Source organism: Eublepharis macularius, chromosome 8 (assembly GCF_028583425.1).
Source record: "Eublepharis macularius isolate TG4126 chromosome 8, MPM_Emac_v1.0, whole genome shotgun sequence".
NCBI lineage: Eukaryota > Metazoa > Chordata > Lepidosauria > Squamata > Eublepharidae > Eublepharis > Eublepharis macularius.
In genome coordinates this window covers 131,339,283-131,365,672 of record NC_072797.1, presented here as the reverse complement: position 1 = coordinate 131,365,672, position 26,390 = coordinate 131,339,283, and the positions used below count along the sequence as shown (strand labels likewise).

The following is a 26,390-nucleotide window of genomic DNA, read 5'->3' as shown; positions in this document are numbered from 1 at the left end:
TGGAAAGACAGCTATGAAAATTCAAACTCTGAACAAGCATCTATACTTTTATTACAAATTATTGATAGTATTAGTTGGTTACAATAACAACACAGTGTTGCATAGCTGCTCCAACATACAACTGCTTTTTCTCCTTATGGTGTTTAAAATTAAGTTACTCTATACACAAAGATTCCTGTAATCCCATTCAAATACATTTGGTATTTTACAAGCACTTGCTCCGATGAGAACAGTGGTCCGATGTATGGAAAAGACAGATTTCTGGCATGAAAACAGCTATTACAGCATTCTTCATATATACTGTTCAGAAACAATTCCTTTATTTGGTACAATTCAAGTAATTTCTACGTTTAAAAAACACACACACAGTGCTTTGGACCACCCCATAGCCAATGTGTATAGCAGCAGTAACCAGGGTCAGTTTGTTATGCAGAATACCGCTCTTGGTGTGGTTAGAAGCAATACCTCTGCAGTAATGAATGACTACATCATATTTGGGAAGAGGGTAAACAACATCAGTTAAATTCATCTGCCTAGTTCCCCTGTTCTCCTAGCTTAATACACCACAGAGCTCAATGCTCCCCCCCCCCCCGCACCCCATTTTACTTGAAGTTACTGCTGATCAGTTTCAGTTGGCACATCCTGTTCCACATTTGGGCTGTGTTTACTCTTCAAGGATCTTCCTATGTATTTCCAGTATTCCTTTCGTATGATGTCTTTTTCCTTAGCCAGGATTTCACACAACTGAAGAAAAAAAACATGAGGTTGTTAAAAGACCATTTGCTCAGTTTATTTATTTATTTAAATTTCTATTCCACCCTCCCCACACCGGCAGGCTCAGGGCGGATTTTGTATTATTTATCATTAGCTGGATTCAGACTCATTGCAAAACCATGTGTTTTTTTCTAACCATGGTTAGTTTCTGAAACCAGGATTTAACATACAGGTAGAAAGGTGATCCACAGATGCAAGATTCAACTCTTTCCCGTGTCTCTTTCCCTCCACGATTCCTTTCTAACTCTGGGAAAGTGTATTCCCAGGGTCAAGGGATTCACATGAACCAACATCTATGTGACTCAGACAGCTGCAGCGAGTTGGGGGAAGGAAGTGAAATAGCTCCCTTCTGCCTCTTCCGGCGACACCTTCTTTTGTTTTGCTGGATTTAACCAGATAACTCAAATCCTTGTTTTCCCTCAAAAAATGCTGGTTTAATTTCCTCTTCTCTGTGGGCAATAAACCAATTTTGAGGCAAGGTTTCAGATTATGGTTAGATACAGTGTAACTACCCCTAGTTTAGTGGCATGATCTGTGTTCAGACAGTCACACTGACCACAACTACTTTAATTAAACCATGGTTTTGCACAGTGTCTCAGCTGAGTCATCAATGTACGTGGTGCTTTAATGAAGCAAACGAGCAGGGCCCGGCCCAGAGGAGCGTGCAGTCTAAATTAGGAAGGAAAGAGAAGCAACACTGAAGATAAAGTCAGAGAGCAGGGACAATATGTACAAATGCAGTTACATGTACTGTATTTTTTCATTTCTGCATAATGGCTTTCAGGCATACAATTTATACTTGCGTATTTTAAGTTTATAATGGAGTCCTCTGCCAGCTGCACTGATAATGTGTCCATTCTCTTAAAACGACTGCTGCAGCAACCATTCTAGACTTTCCAGGGACTTATTCATACTGACTTCATTTTAACTAGGGACCAAGCAGTGACCAAACTCACTCTAGCTTGAATTTTACTGTTAAACAGCCCCCTCTTTCCAATTTCCATCACACTCCATGTTAACTGAACGGACATCTCTCCAGTCCCTGATATATAGAAAACCAGCAGAGTAGAATGGACAATGTTAGACTGATGGAATGTTCAAATATATAGTGTTCCCTACACACAGAGTCTACATACCACTTTCCATTTAAGTGATACTTGATGTACCACAATTTATACCTGAAGCTCAAAACTGGCAATTCTGTCACCAAAACAACAGAAGCCACAAACACCGTGACGATTCTACGCAGGCAGTGTTAGACAGCACCTTTGCAAATTCCACCACCCACATGTTATGAACGAGCCTGGTTGGCTGGAAGCCGTTAACAATAAATAAGAAGCTTGGAGAATATATTAGACCGGAAAACAAATCAGATGCGACCCTTCACAGAACGGCACATTGAATGATGAACAGAAAATGAAACTACATCAAACCAAACAGCCAAAAAACTCAATCGTTTTAATTGGGACAAAACATAAATATTAACAATTTGATAAACAGCATGAAACCAGCAACTACATTTCAAACAAACATTAGAAGTTGAATAAACAAACAAACTGAGGAAAAATTTTCTATGCTGCATCTTCTGAGAATTTTTATTGAGATGGCTTAAAAATCGAAGCCTGACAAAAACATAACACCATAAAAGTTAATAAACTACAAAAAACAACCACAACAATAAAAACAGCATAAAAACTGTTCTCAAGCTAGAGGTAGACTATAAAACAACATTAAAAAGAGCAACCCCTTCTTTAATCATCTTTCACTGCCTAGTCCCTAAACTCACTGCGCAGAATTTGGGGAATTTTCTCACTGGGGCTTCTGTTGCTTAGAAGTTTGGTTTTTTTCCAGTGGATTTCACATTCTTTTGATGATCTCTCTCTCTCTGAACTGTGCATTTTTAGCTTTGCCACAATAAAACTTTAAAAAAAGAGCAACCTCAATTAAAAATCTGGGCAAAAATAAATGTTTTGGTGAAGAGTATTCAAGAAACAAGGTACCACCACAGGAAAAGTCCCCAAAATTATAATTTCTATCTTCCACTCTACTGCACAGAAGTGGCTTCTTCTCTTTTTCTTTACTTATAATCCTACAGGCTAAGCGTATTCAAGACAAATATAGGAAAAAGTCCAGTCGCACCTTTAAGACTAACCAACTTTACTGTAGCATAAGCTTTCGAGAACCACAGTTCTCTTCTTCAGATGCATGGAGGGTATGAAGAAACTGGTCAGATATATATAGGTGGTGAAGCGGAGGGGGGAGTAGATGCAATCAGTAGCTTCTGATAATGGGATCAGTTTGCTTCTGCTAATGAGATAACCATTCATAGTCTCTATTCGATCCAAGCCTGACTGAGTCAAATTTACATATGAATTCCAATTCAGCAGTTTCCCGTTGGATTTTGTTTTTGAAAGGTTTCTGTTGAACGACTTCCGGTTTGGGATTCATGGAGGTCTAACGCAGCTCAGGGAGCTGGGCTGTCTGTGCCGCTGTTTGTGGAGGCTGGAGGGGCGCCAACTGCCCGCAGCCCCCTGTTCTCAGGCGGAGAACAGGCAAGTACGCTTAAGAACCTGAGGGCGCGTTGATCTCGGGTGTGAGGGGGGTTCTACACAACGAGCCCCCGTCTACTCTTGAGGTCCCACCCGAAGAAAGGTTGCCAAAATCTCTGCAGCGGCTCTGGAGTCAGTTTCTGGCATAAGACCTACATACCCAAGGTTCAGTAAACCGAAAAAGGAATAAGAACTAATTGGACACTTGAAGCAGCGATTACAACCCAAGAGAAAGAAGGTAAGGATTGCTATCTCTTAATACGGGACAGATTATAAAAAGGAATAAAGTGATAAAGAGAATCTAAAAACTGCAAGAGACTTGTTATGTAAAGGAGGAAGTTCCGGCAAATTAAATTTTAAAAAGTGACATTGTAAAGAGAAGTTAATGCAGAAAATTGACTATTGTTTACATACCTGCAGCTAGGAAGAGATAGCAGACTGTGAGAAAGTTTTAATATCGCGAGAACTGCTGTGAAAAGAAGAGGAACAGGAAGTGCGTCAGAATCATAAAGAGACTGGCAAGAAGCGGCTTGTTAACAACGGAAGTGGAAGGTCGCCATTTTGAAACAGGGCAAAGCTGTGACTTCAAGGAAAACGGAAGTAGGCCATCTTTGGTGAAGGTAAGGGCGATTGCTTCAATACAAAACCATAGAGAAAAAATGCCCGACATTTTGGACTATGCAAACTTTTTTCTCTAAAAAATAAACTGAATCTGGACTTTTAAAAATAACAGAAAGCAACAAACTAGCGCCACGGAGTTGAGGAAAAGAGCAGACACGTGGGAGCGAAGCAGAGCTAGCCCCACGATGTTGAAGAAGGAGTGGCAAACCGCGCTGGAAAATTTGGATTAAAAAGTTTCAGAAGGAAATAAAGAGCTTAAATGATGCAGGAGAATTTTAAGGACTTTAAAGAGGCACTAAAATCGGAGATGGCAGAACTCACAAAAAAAATGGATCAAGTACAAAATGACTTGCAAGCTACACAGCAGAGAGTTAATGTAGTAGAGAATGCGGTTGACACCTTAACAGACGTGCAGAGAACGGAGATGCGAGGAATGAAGGGAAGAATGGCCGTAGCTGAATGTAAACAAATGGAAAAGCAACTCAGATTTCTCGGGATTCCGGAGATTGTGGAAAAAACAGCCCAAGAGCAGATTACAGAAATTTTGGCGGGTTACCTGGGGAAAGAAGAAGAGGAGGTTGCAGCTCTTCTGGACGTGGCATACAGAATTAACTCAAAATTTGCAGCTCAGAAGAAGTTACCAAGGGATATGATCGTGCAATTTACGACCAGAAACACAAAAGAGTCAATCGTAAGCAAACAGTTTCAGGAACCATTAAAAGTCGACGGGAAGGTGGTGAGAGTTATGAAAGAACTGCCCAGAGCGGTGTTGTTGGAGCGGAAAAAATACAGAGAGCTGGTCCAGATGTTAAAGGATTTGAAAATTAGGTACAGATGGGAAATACCAGAAGGACTGGCATTTGAATTTGGTGGAGTAAGGAGAAATATCAGGTCGGGTCACGAGATGGAACAATGGGACAATGAAAAGGACTTACCAAAAAGTACAAGAATGTGATCATGGAGTGTAAAATAATATCTTGGAATGTAAATGGACTAAATTCACCTTGTAAGTGTAAGGCTATTTTCCACTGGCTTTTAAAACAAAAATGTAATATAGTATGCCTCCAAGAGACACATATCAGAAAGCAGGATTTAAAGTATTTGAAATTTGTAAAGCTTGGAAATGAATTTGCTGCAGCCTCCAAAAAGAAGAAGAGAGGAGTTGTGTTGTATATAAAGGAGGAACTGCAGCCAAAATTAATTTTAAGTGATGCAGAAGCTAGATATTTAGCAGTGGAAATAATTTGGAACTCGAAGAAGACCTTGGTGATTGGAATTTATGCACCCAATGGCGCGAAAGAAAACTTTTTCAAGGACTTACAAAAACAACTTGATGAGCTGACCTATGATCAAATAATTCTGGCAGGCGACTTCAATGGAATTACAAACTTGGAAGAAGATAAGAAATCTAAAATTGCACACACAAAAAGAGGACTTTTGCCAAAGTCGTTTTTTGCGATTAAGGAACAGGAAAGTTTGGAAGATGTATGGAGGAGACAAAATCCAAAAAACAGACAATATACCTTTTATTCTGCGAGGCACGCTACTCTATCAAGAATTGATATGATCTGGGCTTCCAAAGAACTAATGTTGTGGACTAGAGATGTGGAGATAATGCCTACGGTAGGCTCAGATCATAATCCTATCATGTGGAAATTTGGAAAAAATACTAAAAGAAGAGGATGGAGAATAAATGAAGACTTGCTGCAGATAGAAGATAACATGGCATTGCTACGAAAGGAGACCAAGTTCTTTATACAATACAATTTAAACAAGGATGTGTCAACTCATAAGGTATGGGACACTTACAAAGCTGTAATAAGGGGAATATTGATGGACTTGAATGCAAGGGACAGAAGGAGAGAAGAAGAAAAAAGAAAGGAAATAACCGAAAAAATTAAAGCCAAAGAGATACAACTTAAGAAAAGACCAGGGAAGAAACGTATATATCAGGATATAAAAATATTGCAGGAGCAATTGATGGCAATGAATAACAAAGAGTTGGAGTGGGACTTGAAAAAAATGAATCAAAAAACATTTGAAGGTGCAAATATCTAGCTTGGCAACTAAAAAAGAAAAAAGAGAAGAAAACCATAATTAAAATACGAGAGGAAGACAGAACATTATTGGACCAACCAGCTATTAGTAGAGCTTTCTATAAATTTTATGCAAACCTGTACCAGAAAAAATAAGTGAATAGAGATTCAATAGCGGAGTATTTGGAAAGAATGAAACTTCCAACGATGTCAGAGGAATGGAAAGAAAAATTAAACAGGGAAGTGACAGAGGAAGAAATAAAAGAGGCCATCCAATCCACGAAATTAGGGAAAGCACCGGGACCGGATGGACTGACGGCAAAGTTCTACAAAATGATGGCTAGTGAATTGGCACCTTTTTTAAGAGAGGTAATGAATGAAGTTATGCAAGGCCATAAGATTCCCGATTCATGGAATGAAGCTAACATATCACTGATTCCGAAAGATGGACAGGATGTTAATGTTAAACCACATGTGAAAATGAAAGTATTACAGGATGCGAAGGAAAGAGGTGGTTTGCAACTGCCCAATATAAGACTATACTATGAAGCAATTTGTCTGGCATGGTTAAAAGATTGGATAACATTAAAAAATCGTAAATTGCTGACTTTGGAGGGATACAAAAAGTTGTTTGGATGGCATGCCTATCTGTGGTACGATAAAGTTAAAGCAGGCTCTATGTTTATGCACCACTATATTCGAAGAAGCCTCTTCACAATCTGGAAGAAGTATAAGGTTTATTTGGAAGATGGAATTCCTTCATGGGTGGTTCCGTATGAAGTAATAGATCCGAGAACTGTCAACAATGAACAGCAACGTTTGACCTACAAGGAGATAACACAAATACAATATTCAACAATAAGAATAAAGACAGAAGAAGAGCTGTCTCCTTGTTATGGATGGTTTCAATATAGACAGATCAGAGATCTTTTCAATTCGGACTGTTTAAAAGGAGGAATAAGAATGGAAAACTCAGAATTAGAAGAAGTGATATTACAAGAAGGCAAAAAAGAAATTTCAAAGATTTATAAAGTACTTCTAAAATGGCATACGGAGGATGAAATAGTAAAAGTCCAGATGTTGGGCAGTAAATTTTAATAAAGAAATAACAATGGAGGCGTGGGAGCACCTGTGGAAAAATACATTGAAGATTTCAACTTGTACGAACATTAAAGAGAATGTATACAAAATGATCTATAGATGGTATCTAACACCAAAGAAGATTGCGCTAGGAAACACTAACATGTCAGACAAATGTTGGAAATGTAAAAAGCACGAAGGGTCACTATATCATATGTGGTGGACTTGTGAGGTAGCTAAGCAATACTGGGGAGATATAATTGAAGCAATTAATGAGATTTTACAAATCCAAATAAGAACCCAGAATTGTTGCTACTGAACTTGGGAATGGAAGGTGTTCCAGTGCAGTACAGAACATTGTTATTTTATATGACTACAGCGGCAAGACTTTTGTACGCGCAGAAATGGAAAATACAAGAAATACCAACTATAGAAGATTGGATTTATAAATTGCTGTACATGGCGGAGATGGACAAAATGACAAGAAAACTTAATGATCTTGATCCAGGACAATTTATTGCTGATTGGGGGAAATTGAAACAATATTTAGAAAAAAATGGGATGTGAAGGGAGAACTGTGGCAGTTTGAGAATTATTAAAATGTGATGTTGTAAACAGAAGAGATAAGCGACTTTACCACTAAGGGGGAATTTAATTATTACAATCTAAGCTAATATTATGTTTAAGCGAATCTTACTTAGAATATAGAGTTTAATCAAGGAAGAGTAAAATGGACACATTGGTGGATTAGTGATTTTAATATAGTATATATATAAAACAATTCGAATATGCTTAGAGTAAGAAATATTACGATATATGTGTTATAGAAGAATATAAGTGAAGTCAAGTTAAGTAATAAGAAGAGTTAAGGGTTGAAAAGCTGTTGGAAGTCGATAAGGAGGGGGGAGGGAAGGGTGGGGGTTAGAGTAAATTAGATATGATGGAAATGTATGTATTAAATATGAAATATAAACTCACCAATAAAATTTAAAAAAGAAAAAGAAAGGTTTCTGTTGAACTACAGTGACCTTTAAGTCCCTGATGGAATGACCTGATAGATTGTTCTCCCACTGGTTTCTGGATATTGCCATTTTTAATGTCAGATTTGTGTCCATTTATTCTTTTGCGCAGAGGTTGGCTGGTTTGTCCAATGCATAGAACAGATAGACATTGTTGGCACATGAGGGCGTATATCACATTGGAGGATGAGCAGCTGTAAGAGCCAGAGATTGTGTAGTTGACGCCAATTGGGTCCTGTAATTGTATTTCCTGGGTAGATATGAGGGCAGAGCTGGCATCTGGGTCTGTTGCAGGGTTTGGTACCTGTGCTGGTGACTCTGCTAGCCGATTCATGGTTGTAAGTGAGAAGTCGTTTAAGGCTGGGGGGCTGTCTGTAGGCAAGGAAAGGTCCTCCACCCAGGGCTTCTGAGAGAGAGGTATCATTTTCCAGGATGGGTTGTAGATCACTGATGATACGTTGGATGGGTTTGAGCTGGGAGCTATAGGTGACAACCAGTGGTGTTCTGTTGTTAGTTCCTTTAGGTTTGTCCTGGAGCAGACTTTCTGGGTACTCGTCTGGCCCTGTCGATTGGTTTCCTCACTTCATTTGGTGGGTACTGCAGCCCCAAAAATGCTTGTTGTAAATCTCTTAAGTGTGAGTCTCGGTCGAGAGCATTGGAGCAGATACGGTTGTAACGTAAGGCTTGGCTGCAGACAATTGACTGAGTGGTATGTTTAGGGTGGTAGCTGGAGGCATGTAGATATGAGTATCGGTCGGTGGGTTTCCGGTATAAGGTGGTATTTATCTGTCCATTATGTAGTTGTACAGTGGTGTCCAGGAAGTGTACCTGTTGTGTAGAGTGGTCCAGGCTCAGGTTGATAGTAGGGTGAAAGTTGTTGAAGTCCTGATGAAATCTCTCAAGGGCTTCCTTCCCATGGGTCCAAATGATGAAGATGTCATCCAGGAATCTTAATTACAGTAGTGGTTCCAGTGGATGGGAGCTGAGGAAGCATTGCTCCAAGTCCGCCATGAATATGTTAGCATATTGTGGTGCCATGCATGTTCCCATGGCTGTGCCGTTAACCTGTAGATATAAGCTGTCACCAAATTTGACGTAATTGTGAGCAAGTACAAAGTGGCAAAATTCAGTGGCAAGATGTGCTCAGGCGAGGTGTGCTTGGGCACGGAGCAAGTGGCAATGCCCGCCCACCCTTTACCCAGCTGGGATCACGTGTAGAGCAGGGGACAATACCCGCTCAACCTTTACCCAGCTGGGATCACGTGTGGAGCAGGGGGCAATACCCACCTTCCACCTTCACCCAGCTGGGATCAGGAATGGATTAGGTGGTAATGCCCATTCCCTCTTCACTCAGGTGGGATAAAGAGCAGAGCAGGTGGTAATGCTAGCCCCCACCTTCACCCAGCTGGGATCAAGAGCAAAGGAGGTGGCAATGCCTGCTTCCCCCTTGACCCACCAGAGATCAGCAGCGGAGAAGGTGGCAATGCCCGCATCCTGCCTTCAACCTGGTGGTATCAGGAACGGAGCAGGTGGCAATGCCCACCCCCACCTTCACCCAGCTGGGATCAGGTATGGAGAAGGTGGCAATGGCCTCCCCCCCTCCCCACCTTCACTACCGGGATCAAGCACGAAGCAGGTGGCAATGCCCACCCCCTATCTTCAGCTGGCCAGGATTAGGAGTGGAGCATGTGGCAATACCTGCCCTCCGCCTTCACCCAGATGGGATCAGCAGCAGAGCAGGTGGCAATGCCTACTCCTGCCTTTAGCCAGCTGGGTGAAGGTGGAGAGCAGGTGGCAATGCCCGCCCTCTGCCATCACCCAGCGGGTATCAGAAACAGAGCAGGTGGCAATGGCTGCCTCCCCTTCAACCAGCTGGGATCAGGAGTGGAGCAGGTAGTAATGTCCACCCCTCCATCACCCAGCTGTGATCAAGATTGAAGCAGGTAGCAATGCCTGCCCTCCACCTTCACCCGGCCGGGATGAGGAACGGAGCAGGTGGCAATGCCTGCCCCGCTTCAACCAGCTGAGACCAAGAATGGAGCAGGAGGCAATGCCCACTCCCCCCTTCACCCAGCCAGGATCAGGCATGAAGCAGGCGGCAATGCCCACCCCTATTCACCTGGCCGGAATCAGGCATGGAGCAGGAGGCAATGCCAACCCTCCCCCCCTCAACCGTCTGAGATCAGGAGCGGAGCAGGTGGCAATGCCTGCCCCCACCTTCACCCAGCTGGTATCAGGTGCAGAGCAGGGCGCAATGCCTGCCCCTCCCCCTTCACGTGGCCAGGATCAGGCGCAGAGGAGGTGGCCATGCTGGCCCCCGGCTTCATCCAGCTGTGATGGGAGATACACTTCTGGGTAGTAATGTATGTGAAAGGGATCTTGGGGTAAGAGTGGACTGTAAACTAAATATGAGCCGCCAGTGTGATGCGGTGGCAAAAAAGGCAAACTCAGTCTCGGGTTGTATCGAAAGGGCCATTGCATCAAAATCACAGGAGGTCATAGTCCCTCTCTATACTGCCTTGGTCAGGCCACACCTGTGTGCAGTTCCGGAGGCCTCACTTCAAAAAGGATGTGGACAAAATTGAGAGGGTGCAGAGGAGAGCGACGAGAATGATCAGGGGTCTGGAGACTGAGCCCTACAAGGAAAGGCTGAGGGCCTTGGGAATGTTTAGTTTGGAGAAGAGGAGATTGAGGGGGGACATGATTGCTCTCTTTAAATATTTGAAAGGCTGTCATTTGGAGGAGGGCAAGGAGCTGTTCCAGTTGGCAGCAGAGGGTAGGACCCAAAGCAATGGGCTTAAATTACATGCAGAAAGGTACCAGCAGGATATTAGGAAAAACTTTTTCACGGTCAGAGTAGTTCAAAGGTGGAATCAGCAGCCTAGGGAGGTGGTGAGCTCCCCCTCATTGGCAGTTTTCAAGAAGAGGTTGGATGAATATTTGTCCGGGATGCTTTAGGCTCATCCTGCATTGGGCAGGGGGTTGGACTAGAAGGTCTGTATGGCCCCTTCCAACTCTGTGATTCTGTGGATCAGTGATGGAGGATGAAGGAACGCCCACCTGTCCGCCCTCCCCTTTCTAGAGCCCGTTACATTTTTTCCCACAACCAGCTTTGTTGCTAATTTTACAATAATTTAAATTTCACGATACAATTTTTAAAATTACCCATCTTTGAATCTATTACAATGAGCTAAAATCCTGGTGCAGTCTTTTGCAGCTCTGAACGTTCAACAGACTGGCTGCTTCCTCAATTTCCATGATGAAATTTTACAGGAAGAGAGCGAGACCTGTGGTTTCCAGACTAAAAAAGACACCGGCCAGCTAAGCAACAACAATGATTTTTAAAAGATAGGCTTTGCACATTTACCTCTAATGCTTTGCTGAGAGTTTCTTCTTTGTTTTCACACTGGTTCTCTAGCATGTCTTCATAGATGTCCACCAAGAAGGCAATCAGGTAGGGAGAACTGTGGCTTGGCTGCAACTCCAAGAGCTGCTCTAGGAGACTGGGGTATTTTGAAAAACCACGATCCTGCAGAATCCTGATGCAAGAAGAGCATCACCATGAATTTGGGTGCAAAGGTCACATCCCACCCCTTACATCTAACTGTACCTGTAAAAGTTAGAGGTCTTCTAAAAACCCAGATAAAGGACAAACAATGAATTATTTATTGCTAAAAAGATTTCCTAGCAAACAACTGTATGGTAGTTCCTAAACCTGCAAGCCAAAGCAACTGGAAACAGAAATCAATATTGGATTTTCAGAGCATCTGTAAAAAGGAGAGTTCTTCCGCCTTGAACGTCAAGCTGGAAACCAATGAGGAAATGTGCACAGAGCGGCAAGAACCACGTGGGAGGGCGGGGGAGGACAAAGTAGAAGAGAGTGCCGCAGCACAGATAGCAAGATTTAGCAACTCGTTCAGCCTCAAAGGGTTATGCTATAAACATAACTTAATGGGGGTCCACTTGACTCTGGCTGACCCAATGAAAAGTCTAGGGGTTATACTGGGTACAGCACTGCTGCTAAAGAAGCAATTCATTTTATTTTATTTCATTTATTTCAGATTTCTATTCCGCCCTCCCTGCGAGCGGGCTCAGGGAAGATAACATATTAAAAATACAATTAAAAATGCATGTACATTAAAAACAACACATTTAAAACGGGATGGTGGACAGCCTTCACAGGGAAGGTTAAGATTTATACACCCCTTTTTTTTCAGGCCGGCGGAGGCTCAGCCTCAGCCATATGCCTGGCGGAACAACCCTGTCTTGCAGGCCCAGCGAAAAGATTGTAGGTCCTGCCAGGCCCTGATTTCAGCAGACAGAACATTCCACCAGGTGGGAGCCAGGACTGAAAAGGCCCTGGCTCTAGTCGAGGCTAGGTGGGCCTCCTTGGGGCCAGGGACCACCAACAGCTGTTTGTCTCCTGATCGGAGTGTCCTCCGGGGAATATACGGGGAGAGACGGTCCCATAGATACGCTGGTCCCAGTCCGCACAGGGCCTTATAGGTCAATACCAGAACCTTGAATCTGATCCAGTACTCCACTGGCAACCAATGCAGCTCGTGTAAGAACGGTGTTATATGTGTAAATGCAGTGGGGCCTTCTCCCAACTTAGATTGGAAGATGCCTCCTATCTTGACACAACTGATCTGGCCACCTGGATTCATGCCACAGTAACATCAAGACTAGACTACTGTAATTCACTCTACAGAGGTCTCCCCTCAAAATCAACTTGGAGACTCAAGCTGGTGCAAAATGCTGCAGTTCGCTTTTCAGGAGCTGGACGGGGCAGGTGAATCAGTCCTATTCTGCAGTCACTCCACTGACTGCCCATCAGTCACCGGGTTCAATTCAAGGTAATGGCTATTCCATTCAAAGCCTTCCATGGCCTAGGCCTCTCATATCGGCAAATTCGCCTCTCTCTCTCTCTGTTTTGCCAAAGAAACTTCGCTCATCTGAACAGGGCTAGATCAACAACTGTCCATACATGCGCTTTTTCTGTGAGAGCCTCACATTGCAGAATAGCCAGCTAGAGGTCAGGAAAGTTCCCCCTCTCTTGGGTTTTCACAAACTATGCAAGACTGAATTATTCAGGAAAACTTTCTACCCAGATTATAGGACCGTGTCATAAGTAATAGACAGATACATTGGAAAGGGATAGGGACTATAGACTAGGCTACTGGGTATTGCCTGCTGATGTAGATACTTCCTTAGTGAGTAGTTCAATGTTGCTAAAGAGGTCATGTCAAAAGGTTTCATTTGTGTGTTTGGCTTTCTCCTAGTTTTTCATTTTTGCAGCTACCATAACCTATTGCATCTGTTTTCATTGAACGTCCTAAATGTTGAGCATGTTGTATTTTGCTCTGTGAATGTCCTAACTATTGATTATACCGTATTCACTTGCAAAATTGTAATCCATCTTAGATCTTAGTGAGAAAGGTGGACCATAAATAAAACGATAATAAACAATAGCAACAGTTATGCAGTTACACAAATACTGGTGCCTCTGGCTTCTTGATTTTAGGACATTTAAAATAGACTATTTATATGAAATAAATAACAATGATTTGATAATGTCTGGATTTCTGGATTAAGGGATTCTGACATTAGAAAAAAGAGCTGATAATCATTACTTAGAGAAAGTAGAGATTTGACATGATACAAATATTTGTTTTGGAGAAAAACGGAAACCTTTTAGTTTAGATTGCTTTTATTGTGTGTTTTTTCTGTATTATGTTTTTGTTTGTTTTATTAGTATATGTGTAATTGTAGGTTTTTTTAGGTTTGCTTTTAACTACAGAAAACTTTTAATTAAAAAAATAACATTTAAAATTTGTTGGCTTTTTAATACCAATATCCTTAAATCCCAATCCTTTGCTTGATCATGTGAACAGCGACAACTGCAACGAAGCGGCTGCCAATATGAGCTGCTATGCCAGACAAAGGAGACAGCCACTCTATAAAGGAAGGGAAAGTGGCAATACTATCAAGAATCCCACCTCCATGACTTTGTGGGCTTCCTCTCTGCCAGAAAGACCCATCCCCAGAAGAAGGGCTCATCGAAAGGATATTGGTGGCACAAGCTCTGTTGGGGACACCCCAGCAAAGAGCCCCACTGGCTTCCACAGACTCACCTTTAAGACACTTTTGGAAGCGTTGGGTCACTTGGAATGGCTCCAAGTGCAGCAAGGTGGGAACAGGGGCTTCAGGTTTCCTTCCCGGGCCATTTTTGCCAGCAGAAATGGCCACATGATCCCAGGATTAGACATGGGCACGAACAGAACCCCCCCCCCCACGAACATGGTATTTGTTGTTCGTTGCCATCCATGAACAACGAACATTGATGAACATGACCTGTTCACGAACATGTTCATTGTTCGTGGGGGCCAGCAGGCTCTCCTCCAGCCATCAAGATCCCTACCGCACCACTCCCAGAAACCTCACCTGAGCAGGCAGCAGGAAAGGTACCAGTAATAAATAATAGCTTGGCCCAGAGCCTGGCAGCAGCCCTGGAAATTGAAGGGGTAGATTCCTTTCCCACCACACACAAAGAAAATTCAAGCTCCAATGCACTTTCCCTCTCTCTCTCAAAATGCCAACAACAACTCTCTCTCCCTCTCCACTGTCTGCAAAACCAGAGCTGGGAGCCCCCCTCCCTCCTGCTCTTTGCTTCCTTGTAACAAATTTGGAGCTCCACACTTGGAAGGAAGACCTGCCTATCAAGCTAAATTGGGCTTAGATTGGGGTTTCCAAGGCAACAGCAGGAGTTCAGACAGAGCTCAGGCAGTCCCTGCCTCCGGTTGCCAAGGGAATTGATTGCAGGTGCCAGACAGCAACGAACAGCAACAAACGAGGCTTGCAACTACCACCTGTTTGTTTAGAATGGGGTCTCTCAAACAGCTTGTTCGCGAACAGCTGATTGGGCTTTCTGTGGCTTTACTTCATATTGCTGTTCGTGCCCATCTCTACCCAGGATATGCGGAGCCCGAGGAAGGGGCAAACACACACACCCCGGGTGGCTGTTTCAACTAACAAAAACAGCACAGGAGAGAAGCCTGAAGCCCCTCCTGCCCCCTCAAAGAGCTCACAGCCATGCTAAGTGACCCAGCGCTTTTCACAGGGGGAGATAAATGCTGGCAGCAATACCAGCTGTTCCTCATCACAATCTGTCACACAGAGGCAGCCCGACACAGAAGTTCGAGCATCAGACCAGAACCGGGAAGATGCAAGTTCAAACCCCAATTCCGCCAAGGAAGTTTGGAAAGAGGGACTTTGGGCCATTCACTCTCTCAGCTTATCCTACCTTACCGGGTGGTGGTGGTGAAGGATAAAATGAAGAAGGGGCAAATGATATTGTAAGCTGCTTTGGGTCCCCGTTGGGGAGAAAAGCAGGGTACAAGTATCTAAATAAATAACTAAAATCCACATGGACGCACTTTCAGAAGCGCAGCCTGCAGTGTCCCAAGAGGAGGAATCCAAGCAAATGCAACACACGCCTTCTTAACTAACCTTCCACATAAACCAGATGTTTCAGACTCGCATCCCAGTATCACGGCTGCTGGCCACACGCACAACTATTGACTTCATTTATACCACACCTGCACCCCCCCCCCCCCGCCAGCACCAAATCTTCGATATGTATTGGTATAACAACACAGCGACCTCACAATGCTGAGGTGTGGATTTCTGAGAGTGTTTCAATCTCTTTGGGTAAACCCTAAATAGTCTCCTTCGTTCGCTTTGCTCCTATAATGATGCCAACAGTGATGCATACAATAAAATTACATGCTCTGATCCAAGACAGGAGTTTAATTTAAACACAACTGAAATCAAAATATGCTCAAATATACTTATACGACAAGGAGGGCTGGATGTGGTGGGCAGGCGACGTTGCTCGCCTGACCTCACTTGCACACAATCCTACCATGTTGCCATTGTGCGCCAAATATCACACATCCTGCACTTTTGTTTGCTGCACAGGCAGCTCGCAGTCACAACCGCCAACAAGCATGGGTTCCTTACCCTTTCAGGTAGTTCCAAGCACTCTCATTGTGAGGGACCAACTTGATCATCTCTAGGGTATACCTGAAAAGAAAAGGAAACAAAGGGAGGAGGGGAAAGCAAGCCGTACGAAACCCTGTGCCATGGTGCTCGACTCCAAGAGGCAAAGGCAGAGCTCACCTCATGGAAAAGGACTACAAACCACCCCCCTCCCCATTTCTTTACCTTATAATGCATTTATTTATTTATATCCTGCCTTTCTCCCCAGTTTGAATTCAAAGCGGCTTAGAACATAATTCTTTCACAACAACCCTGTGAGGTAGGTCAGGCTGAGAACACGTGACAGGCCCCATGTCACCCAGGAAGCTTCCATGATTGGGGGATTTCAGCTCAGGTCTCCTAGGATCCTCGTTTAACACTCTGTCCACTATGCTATGCTGGCTCTTTTCATAAAAGGCCTGTTTCTTAGGTCAGGGGAACACACAAACCGAGCCCTAAGATGGCAGCCAACAAAAAGGATTATTCACAAGATGCAAAACAACCAGTATAGATTGTTAAAAGTACATTCCCCCCCCCCAGCAGAATAAACTCTGCTTTTTTCCTACACTATTATTACACAGCGCATTGAACTATACTAAGTAAAGGAGGTGAGTTTCTGAGCTGAAGGGTTTGAGCCAGTTTGGTGTAGTGGTTAAAAGTGGCAGGACTCTAATCTGGAGAGCCAGGCTTGATTCCCCCCTCCTCCGCATGAAGCCAGCTGGGTGACCTTGGGTCAGTCACAGCTCTTTCAAAGCTCTCTCAGCCTCACCCACCTCACAGGGTGATTGTTGTGGGGATAACAACATACTTTGTAAACCGCTCTGAGTAGGCGTTAAGTTGCCCCGAAGGGAAGTACATAAATCGAATGTTGTTGTTATTATTATTTTAAATCTAAAATCTTGGGCAAGGAAAGCACTAAAAGAAAAAGAGGGAGGCAAGGAGGAGCAGGCAAAGAATATTCTTCAATTCTAGTCATATATGCTTGTGCTTAGTCTTAGCAGGGGAAAGGGACATTCCTTTAATGTAGAACCTCTGAAGATACTCAAAGCTGAAGGAAAACAAAGCAGCAAACTGGCCAGGAGGTCCTTGACGTGGTCGCTTCCTTGACCTGTGTGAATGGGATGAAAGAAGTTGGAGAGATTTTGACTTACTGGACTTCTCTTTCCAGAACTGCAGAGTCATCATAGCCAGTTGTGTTCGAAATGATGAAGTGTCTCTGGTTCCACACCGAGTTGTTTCGGACGTCTTCTTTCAGAAGCTGTTCGACATAGTCCAGTTCCTCATCCCACAGTTTAAATTCCTGCAGGGAAAAACCAAGCAAGGGGGGAATTTCAAAGAGAGGGAAGGCGCTGAGAAAAATTGCCGCCATTAGCTCCAGCGCAAGCTGCTCTAGACTAAAGGGCTAAATCGAAATAAATTTCAAGAATAAAAAAACTATGGTGGGGACAGACGAATCAGTCTTTATAATTGGGAGAACCCAAGACGAAATGATACATTTATTTGTGTATACAAAACAGCATCTCAGATGCAACGTGTAGGTGTATAAATCTTCCAAGTGGATTGATATATTGATACGAGTTTATGAATTTGTTTTAAAAAATGAAACAATCCACCTGGAGTGTGATCAAGAGCCAAGCCAGCATCCGGGAGCAGGACTCAAGTTGTATCCCTGTCCTGTACCAGCAGACAAAAGGAAGGGCATTCCAGTGGCAAGGTGCCACCACTGAAAAGTCCTGTCTCTGGTTGCCACCCACCTCATCTCTGCAGGCAAGGATACAGAGAGCAAGGCTCGGGAACAGGATCTCAACTGGTACGTGCTGGCCTTCACTTAAATGGATCCCTAGTGAATGATGGTTACTAGAGAGGGCTTAACCCAACCAGAATAAGGATGGACACTTGCTTAGTAACCGCAAGAACGAAAATACCTGAATGACCCACTGCCTGTGTTGCCAAGCGTGGTAGTTCTTGGCATCTTGGTTAAGAATGTCAGCTATGAATTCAAGCTCCCGGGACGGATCCTTCAGCCACTCCACTAACACTCGTCTGTGGTGCCTATCAACCGAGAAACCATGATATGTTTTAAAACAGCATCCAGTTGGTGACTTTTTCTGGCAAGGTTTTTTGCCAAAGTGGTATTCACCAGAAGAAGCCAAAAAAGCATGCAATCAAACGACGCTTGGATGACGCGTAGCCTCCAGACTGGTTCACACTCATGCGCCACGCAAGGTGAATACACTGAGCTGACACCAGATTATATGGAAGTTCTCTCAGCCGTAATTCAGCTGTGTTGACTTGTTCAGCCATGTGAGTCATCACTGGAGCTACTGCCACATGCAAATAACAAACATGCATGTGTGAACCAAACCTATTTTCCACATACTTTAATACTAACAGCCTGCCTGTAGGAGATGCTGTTCTGGCACAACAGTGCTTCGGGTCATGCACGCAGCCCCCCTGGGGAAACCTGTCTTCCACTGCACTGGATCTTGTATTCCTAATACATTTATTAATTCACCCTTATAGTTTTTCTTGCATAGCAGCTGACCATTGTCTGTATCATTACCGATTCAGCTTGCCCCTTCTGTTCCTCTTGTCCACTAATGGTCCTTTGTAACAGGTATATACAGGGGTTTTTTTTCTGGGAAAAGAGGTGGTGGAACTCAGTGGGTTGCCAGCACAGGGGGCAACTCTTGGCGGGAGGTGGTGCCCCTGGCACCACATGTGTGCGCTCAAAGTGCGCGCACGTTCCCAGGACCAATGACATCACTTTGGGTCAGCTGGAACAAGGGGGGAGTTTTTTAATGTTTAAATCACCCTCGGCGAAAATGGTCACATGGCTGGTGGCCCCGCCCCCTGATCTCCAGACAGAGGGGAGTTTAGATTGCCCTCCGCGCCGCCAAGCGGTGCATAGGGCAATCTCAACTCCCCTCTGTCTGGAGATCAGGGGGCGGGGCCACCTGCCATGTGACCATTTTCAAGAGGTTCCGGAACTCCGTTCCCCCGCATTCCCCCTGAAAAAAAGCCCTGGGTATGCAGCATCGAAACCAAAAATTCACATCATTCGGAAGTATTGGTGCCACGTGGGCCTGATTAAAGGCCTGTGCATTGGTCTGTAGTTGACCGTCCCACTTCCCTAGTTAAGAGACGATGAATCAGCAAAAGGGCATTCACTGACGAGGGAAGTAACAGGTGTTAACCAGAAACAGGCTTTACCAGACTTGGTAATTCTTCGGCTGATCTTCAATGATCGCTGTGATGTAACTGAGTTCCTCATGCAGGTCTCTCTTCAAGGACTGCAGAAGGGCCCTACGGAAATGCCTGCAGAAAAAGAAGTTTCGGACAAACCCGGCCCCAGATCTTGATTCCTCTCCCCCTTTTCTCACACTGCTCTAGAATAATAAAACCAATTTCTATCAACCGTTTTTTTTAAAAAACCACTCAAGCAAAATTTAACAAACAAATCAAATATAGCCGGATGGCATACAGGTGATTTAGGAAAACCATTACGCCGAATGGTCAGGTTCAAAGAACAGAAACTGCCAGAAATCTAAGACTGGTCCCACCTCCTGGCTTGGGGGCTGATTGAATGGAAGGACTGTCTGGCTCGCAAATCTTCCATTAGATCTGATCATCAGAATAACCCTCAAGACAGACAAATAAGTGCAGGGAGATCCGTAAGAGTCGCACCAAGTGCAATTCAGAAAAGGATCTGCGTGCTTCGGCATCGCTGAGTTTGTCTGGATTGGACTCAGCGCAAATAAATCTGAAAAAAAATCAAGAATGTTTAGCTTCTGCCCAGTTGGTACACTGCAGGATCCAGGCCATTTTTAGCACGGTACAGGATCAGAAGGACAGGCCTTCCTCACCTTTCCACTCCTGCTGCCCACCCCCCATCCAAGATTCTGCTCCAGGGGGAACAGGGGGACCCCCCCCCACGGAACAGCATGAGGGGGGAATTGGATGTCTGCAGCAGGAAGGGGGAATTTGTAAAAATCTTCCTCCTTGCTGCTAGTGGAAATTCTCCCATGGGTTATAACCCCTTATTCATACAACTCCTGAAGAGGCTGTAGGTCTCCTGCCTTGGACACCGTTACAGTCTCTCAAAGCAGTTTACAATCCACAATCAGAACTACAATATATATCTATATCTATATCTATATCTATATCTATATATATCTATATATAGATAGATAGATAGATAGATAGATAGATAGATAGATAGATAGATAGATAGATAGATAGATAGATAGATATAGATATAGATAGATATATAGATGTATAGATATAGATATATACAGATATATAGATATAGATATATATAGATATAGATAGATATAGATATATATAGATAGATATAGATATAGATAGATATAGATATAGATATATAGATAGATAGATAGATATAGATAGATATATAGATGTATAGATATATATAGATATAGATATATAGATATAGATATACAGATATATAGATATAGATATATATAGATATAGATAGATAGATATAGATATATATAGATAGATATAGATAGATAGATAGATAGATAGATAGATAGATATAGATAGATATATAGATAGATAGACAGACAGATATAGATATATAGATACATACATATAGATAGATATATTTAAAAAAACACTTAAAATCAGTATCAACACTGGGAATAAAAGCCATCCATTATGGGTTTTATTCCCATAATGCATTAAGTTTTTACTGGCTGATGCCATCCCAGATGCTACGTTTAAGGTGGCCACTTTGATCTTTCTATCCACAAACAGAAGGAAGAGACTAAACCCGGCTACCTCTATAAGATTTTTAGCTTCCACAAGAATTTTAGCTAAATTATAAATATATTTTACTCCAGGTTTTTATCGTACCACTTATTTGAGCCAGTATTTTAAATTCTACTAACTTGTATCTTGTTTGGATGGACTAACTTGTAGTGAAATGAATTGTGCTACGGGGTTAAGATGTTAGGGCCCACGGCTACAATAGTAAACATTTCGCTTGCTTGCCGTCCAGTCAACCTAAGCCAAATCAGCCTGCCGTTCCACGATAAGAAGATTTTCACAAGGCCTTTAAGGGCTTTAAAGGTCAATATCCGGGCCCAGTTCAGACAGTTCGGATCTCTCCACAATGTGTAACATTCAACATGAAACAGTTCAGCATGTCCACTTATGATCTGGGTTCAGGGTCCTATTCTCTAATGAAGTTCCCTGGGCAGCCTCAGGTCATTCATTCTGTCTCTCGGGAGTGTTTGTGAGGATAAAAAAGCCGGAATGGAGAATTACGTTCATAGCTCTGCACCCCTGGGAAGAAAGGCAGGACAGAAACGCACTCAGCTGACAACGTGGTTGATTCCTGGATTTTACCTGGGATAAATGCATGTGGGCTTTACATTAGTATGCCCTACTCAAACCACGTACTGCCATGTCACTGACAGGGATGCTTGATGGGTGGGGTAGTACAACTGCACCCTCTGTTATGACCATGGAGATGTTCCAGGGAGATAAAGGCTCAACCGTGCCTTGAAGCAAAGCAGTCTCCAGAGCAACTCCAAGGATATGTCTTATATGATCCCAACAGCCCCCTCCAGACAGGCGTCCAGCTCTTCCCAAACCCTCATCAGGCTGCCACACATAAAATACTGCAGTTTTCTGACTCAGAGAACGCCACAGCAGTAATCATGGCACACGAGTCTCATCCTCAGCATGAAATTAGCAGTAGAAAGTTCTACCCGTTCTCATAAAGTCCTCTAGAAGGAGACCCCTTTTAGCATAGTTTGTCGTTATTTTGCTGTTACAGAAAGAAAGAACTTTTACAAACCTGGTTCCATTCTGAACGATCTCCCCAATGCTACAGAAATCAAAACAGAGACTTGCCATTTTCCGTAACAGCCTCATGATAACATCTACCACTGCCCCACCCCCTGGCAGCTCCATTGTTTGGAAGGACTTCTGAATGTACAGTGTATCAATAGTTATAGAAATCGAAAGGCGTCACAATAAAAGAAATCAGTAAAACTTGAACACTGCTGCCTACCATACAGTGTAATTTGCCGCATTGAGCTCAATGGCATCCCCCGTCAGCTTGAAAGCTCTTTCGCTCCTTTCATCGCGTTGCAGGACCGCTCGGAAATAGTCATACACGTCTCTAACTGGATGGAGAAAAGGGTGTTAGGCCCAGTGATACTCCGGCCTTCCTTCGTTACCCTTCAGTCCTATCAACTCAATTTGAAATGCTGCTGCCAAAATAATCCACTGATGCCGTCACTCGGGATCCATAATGCTCGTCATCAAATCCCTACATTCTTTCCTTGTGCTGTTCCACATTCAACACTCACCCCCCCTTCCTTGTCCTTCTTTTAACTCTCCAAAGTTTTGCCCCGTTTTTTCCTTTCCACTTGTATCTTCTAGAGTTGCTGGCGGGCATCGCTCGGACAACTCTAGCAGCTTCCCTCGAGTTGTGTGCGCTCTTATTTATTTAACATGTTTGTATGCCACTTATTTATTAATTGAGTTTAATTAAAATGTTGGTCATCTAGGCAGCAAACATTAAAACAACATTTTAAACTATTTAGAAAACCATAAGCAGGGCTTTTTTTCTGGGAAAAGAGGTGGTGGAACTCAGTGGGTTGCCCTAGGAGAAAATGGTCACATGGCTGGTAGCCCTGCCCCATGATCTCCAGACAGAGGGGAGTTGAGATTGCCCTCAGGGCAATCTCAACTCCCCTCTGTCTGGAGATCAGGGGGCGGGGCCACCAGCCATGTGACTGTTTTCAAGAGGTTCCGGAACTCCGTTCCCCCGCATTCCCCCTGAAAAAAAGCCCCGACTATAAGCATAATTCAATTAAAAACATACATACACAAAGAACAGGCAGGAGGACTCATAATTGATATTGGGGGGGATATGCCGAATAAAACAAAAAAGTTGTCATTTGCTGACAGAGGACAGCAAAGGAGAGGGGAAGACAAATCTTGGGGAGGGAGTTCCGAAGTTTTGGTGCCACAACGGAGAAGGCCCTTTTTTGGGTTGCCACTTATCTAGCCTCAGCTGGTGGGAATACCTGAAGTACTGTCGCCAAAGATAACTGGAGTAAATGGAGAGGTTCGTATGGCAGATTCTTGCCTCTTCCTGGTATGGCATAACATTGCCAAACTCGGACTTGGGACAACCGGGTTCAAATCTGCCATGGAAGCTGGCTGAGTGACCCTGGCCCCATCACAATCACGCAGCCTAACCTACCTCACAAGGAAGTTGTTGCAAGGATAAAGTGGAGAAAGGAAGAACGATGTGAAAAGCTGATTTGGGTCCCAATCAGGAAGAAGAGCAGGATATAAATAAATAAAAATAAAGCAAAGGCTTTCAGCGAAGTCTATGGCTTGGGTTCTTCATCCCTACATTGAAGGGAAGCTTACATATGTGCAACTCAGCAAGTTCACTTTCCTTCCTTGTTCTTTTTGCCTCGTTCCTGCCTCCCCTTTTGTTGAAACACAGACTGTAAAGCCTCCTCAGGGCAAAGACTGCTCTCCTTGGCTTATAAGGCTCTGCAAGCTTTCTGAGGATTAAAGAAATAATCGGCACCAGGGAAAGAACCTCACATGGAATATTCAAAAGCACCCCCCCATATTGTTTTTATCTGTCTATGAAACACTTGAAGCTACATTTACAATGCAATCCTTAGAAAACTTACTCCAGTCTAAGCCCACGGATTTCAGTGGGCTTAGACTGAAGTAACTGTTCTAAGGATTGCACTGTTGCTCTCATTGGGCTATTTGCTAGCATGAGACCCGCTGCCTTGTCTTGCACTCATGCTCGCTACAGAAATACCAGACAACACTGAACTTGAGCTCCCAAAGCTCATTTTAATTCTACGTACATGGAGCTTTAACACCCAGTTTTTAAAAAAGAAGCAGGTGAAGCTGTAAACTATTTTTACCCACCACACCTTATTGCTAAGAGCAAGTGTAATCCTCTCATATGACCTCTTTCAAGTCCTGAGTCATCGTCCTTTCCTTCCTACATTAGCTCCACTTTTGTATTCCGACAAAGGCCTCGAAACGTCCAATTCTTTTCTTCTTTTAAATCTATCAGCACCTACCGTGCTCTACACATGACATAGAGTGGGGCAGAAGAGTCCTGGGATACAATCTGTTTTACTGCTGCAGAAGCGCTATTGGGAACTATCTCAACAACAGCACAGAATCTGGGAAGGCTGGGACAAAGGTTCCAGTCTCAAAGGATAGAACAAGAAAGCCAGGGCTAAAAGAATGAAAGGAAGACAAATTCAGCTGAGAAAGAAAGCTGAGGCTGGTACTTGCCCACCCAATCAGCTTGTTTCTTTGGCCACCTCACTTTTTATAGGAAGATTAATTCTCGGGCACCTCACTCATTTATTAAAATGCCCCTGAAAGCTTACACTTCTCACTGTATATAATCTGAACCACAGGGTTCGGCCCATCATCTTGAGGTACCGGTTCAATATCAGCCCATTCTTTTCTGTCCCTGTAAAGACATAATTGACAGCAAGAAAGGGTATAAAAATATGGAGACACTTCAAAGCAGCATATATTTCGAAGGTTTTGCCAAAGGCGGTTCAGCTCTACTCGGTTCCTTTCAAGTCGCAGGCATCGCCCACTGGTGCCCGCAGTTGTACGAAGAGAGTCACAAAGCACACTCAGCAAGTCTTGTCATCACAGTAGCTCTCAGAAGTGCTCTGTTGTTGGGAGGGGAAATGCTACCGTCCAGTTCACCATCAAAAGCACGCGCTTCTGGTTTGTTCAGGCCATGCAATCACATGCACAAGCTGCCCAATCACAGCAACACATGAACAAAACTGGTGGGACATCGACATGCATCAACTGAGTCCCATTATTCCCATTTCACCCAAGGAGGGAATCACAAGACTCATGTATAACACCAACAGTGGATAGTTTCAGTTGGGTAGTGCTGCTGGTCTGCAGTAAAAGAGCAAGATACAAGTCGAGTAGCACCTTAAAGGCTAAGCTGGGTCAGCCTTGGTCAGTAACTGGATGGGAAACCTCCAAGGAAGACCAGGGCTGCAGAGGCAGGCAATGGCCAACCACCTCTGTTAGTCTCTTGCCATGAAAACCCCACTAGGGATTGCCACGAATCAACTGGCTGGAGGACAGGATTTCATTTTTTCCCCAACCCTACACAGAACTGCATCCTGACCAGGATAGCTCAGGTGAGCCTGCTCTGGTCAGATTTCAGAAGCTAAGCAGGGTCAGCCTTGGTTAGTGATTGTCTCTTGCCATGCAAACCCCTCCAGGGGGCGCCCTAGATCAGCTATGGCTTGAGGGCACTCTCCACTCCAGCACCTTAAAGACCCAAACGATTCCCAGGGCACAAACTTTCGGGGCTCAAAGCTCTCTTCATCGGATAAGCAGCGGAATGCCCCAAAGCTTGGCGCGATTCCTGCCTGCTTCATGGCAGGGCATGTGCCTGCAGGGCCCGTGCAGAGCGTCTCTGCCTCTAAGCCGAGCCCGCCCCCGCCCAAGCCTGTCAGCAGAGCCCTGCCCGTGGAATCTATTCGCGGAGCCCCAGCTCATTCCTGGTTTTATTCTTAAATCCGCCTCTCTGAGCATACGCAGAGCGCTTTCCCCTCCCCTCGGCGCCCTCCGGCGGGAATCAGGCAAGAAGGCGCGGCCGCTACCTGTACAGCACGTAGCCGTTGGAGTCGAGCGGGATCCCGAACTCCAGCTCGCTGTCCCCGGCGGCCTCCGGTCCCGCCTCCGGCTGAGGGGCGCAGGGCTCCGGCTCGGCGCTCCCGTCCTCGTCCGCCATCATCGCGACAGCCTCTCGCCCATCCCGGAAGAAAGGCGCCCAGAGAGGCCGCCCTAGCCGCGCAGGAGCAGAAAAGACTTCCCCCGCGCACCATGGAGGCCGGCCAGACGCCTAGAGCGCCTCCTCGACGGAAACGGAAGCGCTCCAGGCCGCCCCCCCTCCGTGGGCGGGCTTGAGCGGATTCTAACCATAGAGATGGAATAGCGGACTCTCCCCTGAGCGGAACGGCGCTTTTGCAATAGAGGCGCGGGGATAGAGCGCGGCGCAGGAGGGAATATGGCGGGATAGAGTCCGGGCCTTGGCAACTGACACCTAGGGGCAAACCGCCCCTAGGCTTGCCTGACTGGAGGGCACTTTTCACCAAGGTTGCCAACCTCCAGGCGATGGCTGGAGATCTCCTGGAATTACAACTGATCTCCAGACTACGGGAATTACTTCTCCTGGAGAAAATGGCTACTTTGGA

General features: G+C 44.4%; 1 protein-coding gene across 1 annotated transcript; it reads right to left on the bottom strand.

The window, feature by feature from the left end:
* Window positions 1-27: 27 nt before the first annotated feature.
* Window positions 28-25,989, bottom strand: FNTA (farnesyltransferase, CAAX box, alpha). Its single transcript, XM_054986200.1, has 9 exons — window positions 25,797-25,989; window positions 24,540-24,625; window positions 22,163-22,277; window positions 19,333-19,437; window positions 18,045-18,171; window positions 17,271-17,419; window positions 16,102-16,164; window positions 11,447-11,618; window positions 28-744 (listed from the first exon to the last, which is right to left on the bottom strand). The coding sequence occupies exons 1-9, from the start codon at window positions 25,928-25,930 to the stop codon at window positions 613-615; spliced, it is 1,083 nt and encodes a 360-aa protein (XP_054842175.1). The 5' UTR covers window positions 25,931-25,989; the 3' UTR covers window positions 28-612.
* Window positions 25,990-26,390: the final 401 nt, after the last annotated feature.